The following is a 3,685-nucleotide window of genomic DNA, read 5'->3' on the forward strand; positions in this document are numbered from 1 at the left end:
GACACACAGAAAGTTTCAAAGGATTTAAAAGTAAGAAATTTAAATGATCCATTAAGAAAAATTTGCTCTCTCCCATAAGAAAAGCATTGTTTCCGACTTTTCTGGTTTTCGCGGCAGTAATGCTGACGTCACGAGCCAATGGAAAGGGGCTTACCCCGAGCGGGGAAATCTGCGCAATGACTGACCTATATGGATGGATCTTGGCCCGCCCGACTGGATAGGGAAGAATTGAAACAGAAGTTGGAGCCGTGAGCAAGCAGTTGCGTACGTTGGCGCGAGAGTGCGTGGCGAGCGGAATCTCATACCACTGCGCTGATTGTCTAAGCAAGAGTTGCGGACGGACGGTGTATAAAAAATTGCCTACGTGGAGGTGGTCCGGCAGCAACATACCGAAAACAATAGGAAATAGTAGTTGCGTACGTTGCCAGCGAGCGCGCTGCGAGCGCTTCTGTTTCAATTACCTAGCATTGAGTCGGCCCTCTAACCTTCTATACTCTCTGGCCCTAACTCCTGTGCAATCCGCAGTCGCGCCACCACCGTCGTTTTGCAATCTGCACCCGAAATCTGTGTTGACTTCTGTCTGTATTCCTGTATCTGTGGACTGTGAAGTTTTTTGGATTTTAGTAATCGTAATTGTTAACCTGGAAAAATCGTCATTTTTTCGTGTCAGCTCTATCTTTCAATTTGACTTCACATGGAAGCCTGAGTACGTTTGGATAGTTGGACTGAAAACTTCTAAGTATCGCACAATAATGGCCCTGTGTGAAAATTTAACCTCAAAATCTGATCAAGAATTGACGGGTCAAGAAATCAAAATGATTTTCTCATCTAAATATCCTTACCTCAGAAGCTCCGACGACTTCTATTTTATGGTGAATGGTAAGCTTTTATACGATGACTCAGTATTTGCTGACAGAGAGCTCATAGTGCGAATGGTGCCCAAACTTTGCGGTGGGAAAGGTGGTTTTGGATCAATGCTACGTGCCATTGGTGCTCAAATCGAAAAAACTACAAACCGAGAAGCTTGTAGAGATCTTAGTGGAAGGCGATTGCGAGATATTAATGAAGAACAACGATTAAAGAACTGGATAGCCCAGCAGGCAGACCGAGAGAGAGAAGCCGAAGAACGCAAGAAGAAGAAGTTGGAGAAGTTGCTAAGGGAGCCCAAACATGAATTCAAGGACGAAAAATATACAGAAGAAAGACTGAAACTAGCTGAAACAATCACTGACTCCGTTGAGCAAGGTTTCAAGGCAGCACCGCAAGAGCTGAAACGCAAGTCGGAATACGGAGAGAAAGGTAAGAAGAAGAAGAAGAAAGTGAAAGGTATGTTGGATGATCTGGGAGATATCAGCTCTGATGATAGTGACAATGAACCTCGTCCCTCCACTAGTTTAGAAGTTGCTAAGTAATTTTATATTCCTGTTGTATACTGTTGAACCCTTACAAAGTACCATTCCAAGAGTGAAAGCCAGCTCATGTTGAACAATTGCCATTTGTATGAGATCGATGCCGAGTAAAGATGCTGCAGTGTTCGGATGAGTTCTATTGTGGGTCTGAGGGGAAGATTTTAAACCTTATCTCCTAGCAATTTCAATCACTCTGCTTCACATCACTATCCGTCATTGTACATACTTATTCAAAGCTTCAGTTATAAATTCACTTCCATAATTACTCGGTAGTTCTGCAGTCTCATTCTTGCCACCAGTTCGTGCTTACCGTTCCGTTAAGTTTTCTTTTTTTTTAATTCATATTAAACTTCTTAAAATTGAAACCTGTCCGATTATTTCAGCAGATGTTTTAAAGTGGCATGTAACCTGTGGGTGACAAAATTTAAAAAATCAACCGGTTGTTTTCGCAAAAACTTCTAACCTGATTTCAACTTTCTGTTTAGCATAACTGAATGTGCTCATGTGAAGTGCTCACTAATACTTCTATTTTGAAACTTAAATCAGCTCAATGAGTAAGAACCCAGGGTTGCCCAAAACATTGGAAAAAAAACCTGATATCGTTCATGAAAGTTGCCTTAAATCATCTGAGATAAAAATCTACATTAGGTACTAATAAGAGCCCCAAAACCCGTGATGTCAGATAGTACTTCTTAGGTAGATTTTTCCCTTTGATTTATGCAAGTCTCAAGTATGTATAAATCGAAAATTTATAGTCAAGTCAGACTACAATCCATAAAACTGAGCCACATTACTTAAATTGGCACAGTGTAGGAGCACGAAGCATTAGGAAATTTCTCATCTGTAATGCATAAGATATCTATGCACATTCTTTACAGTTTTCCTAAATTTTTGCTGGTGCTCACAAACTAAATCCATGAAGCAATTTCAATTAAATATATGTTGTGAATCTTAACTCAAATTCCTTAAAATTCCAATTACATAATTAGTTTTCTTGACATTATGTGGCATCTTTCAGCCAGACCAAGCAGGCATCCAAAAACTCTGTAAAAAGACATGTCTTGTCCACACGAGTCGGTTCGCGGAGCTTTGTTCGAGGAACATGTTCCCGGAACAAGTTCTAGCTGAGCTAAAAACTTATTCCTCCAAAACCTGGAACTTCCCCCGTACTCCGAGCTTCTATATATGTTTCTTTTGATGTGAATTTGTTTCTTTTTGTTTTGTACGTCCTTTACTTGTCTTGACATTTAGTTTTGTTACTTTGGCAGCCGTAATAATCTATTATTTTTCAATAATTGTATAGTTTTATTGAAGTTCCGGTTCCAGTTCGGGCGAACTCGTGTGGACAGCATGCCTCGTTTTAAGGAACAAGTTCCGGGAACTGAGCAGTTCGTCGAATAAGTTCCTCGAACCATGCTCGTGTAGACAGGGCCTTACAGATCAGGTAGGTAGTCATTTTCGATGGAGTCAAGGAAAAATGTACTTGCCCGTGGTAAAAATTGAAAAAAATGAGGTATCTGTGCAATCAAGTACAGGGATAGGTGTCGCATCATCTGCCTGAAAGATCATTCAAAATAATTCATTCTTTAAGAGAATTTCAGGTTAAAAGAAGGATAGATCACAAAACTGAGAGAAATGCAGTGAGAGTTTTTGGATAATTCCACCGAGATGAAACTTCTCCAACATCTGTGAAAAGAAACTTCTGATCTATTGTCCATTAATTTAACTCCTTTAATTATTTTCAAATAATTGTCTGACAATTTTCCTGTCATAATTAGATCAGGATATGTATTTTTATCGTTCTTCCATTAGAAGACAAATGTCAATTTTAACAGAAATGATGTTGTTGAAAAGGAAAAACTGGATGCTAATTCTCTTAAACTTTTTAAAGTATCTAAAGTTCAGATTTTAAATATGGAAGGAAATACACAGGGTGTACAATTCATTTTCAAAGGGTATTCTAGGCATTAATTCCCCGAACAAACCTGAACCTGAAAGCAGAGCTAATGCCACTCGGCTAAATCAGAATGGGTCTGGCTCATTTCAAGCCCTTCTTACATAGAAACTACTTCCTACATGTTCCTACTTCCTAAATGCAAATAATGACTAAAATATAGGCCCGAATCACCGGACCTTTTCCTATGATTTAAGGTGATTTGTCAAGCTCAAGTGACATCGTCGAACTGGCATGCGATATGATATATCGCATCGATTAGGTAAAAAATCTCGGCAGATTTTGAATTTTTAGCAAAAAGAAGGACGAAAGCCCCTGCACA

The 3,685-nt window shown here is 39.4% G+C and overlaps 1 protein-coding gene across 1 annotated transcript; it reads left to right on the forward strand.

Annotated features, from left to right (window-relative positions):
* Positions 1-525: 525 nt before the first annotated feature.
* Positions 526-1,774, forward strand: LOC109039104 (splicing regulator SDE2). Its single transcript, XM_019054446.2, has one exon. It carries the CDS (start codon positions 753-755, stop codon positions 1,410-1,412), a length of 660 nt encoding a protein of 219 aa, XP_018909991.2. The 5' UTR covers positions 526-752; the 3' UTR covers positions 1,413-1,774.
* The last annotated feature ends 1,911 nt before the right edge of the window (positions 1,775-3,685 follow it).

This window comes from Bemisia tabaci, chromosome 1 (assembly GCF_918797505.1).
Source record: "Bemisia tabaci chromosome 1, PGI_BMITA_v3".
In the NCBI taxonomy this organism is placed as follows: Eukaryota; Metazoa; Arthropoda; class Insecta; order Hemiptera; family Aleyrodidae; genus Bemisia; species Bemisia tabaci.

What these genes read in the sequence shown, in the direction of transcription:
- LOC109039104 (XM_019054446.2), top strand. Translation starts at nt 753, where the DNA reads ATGGCCCTGTGTGAAAATTTAACCTCAAAATCTGATCAAGAATTGACG.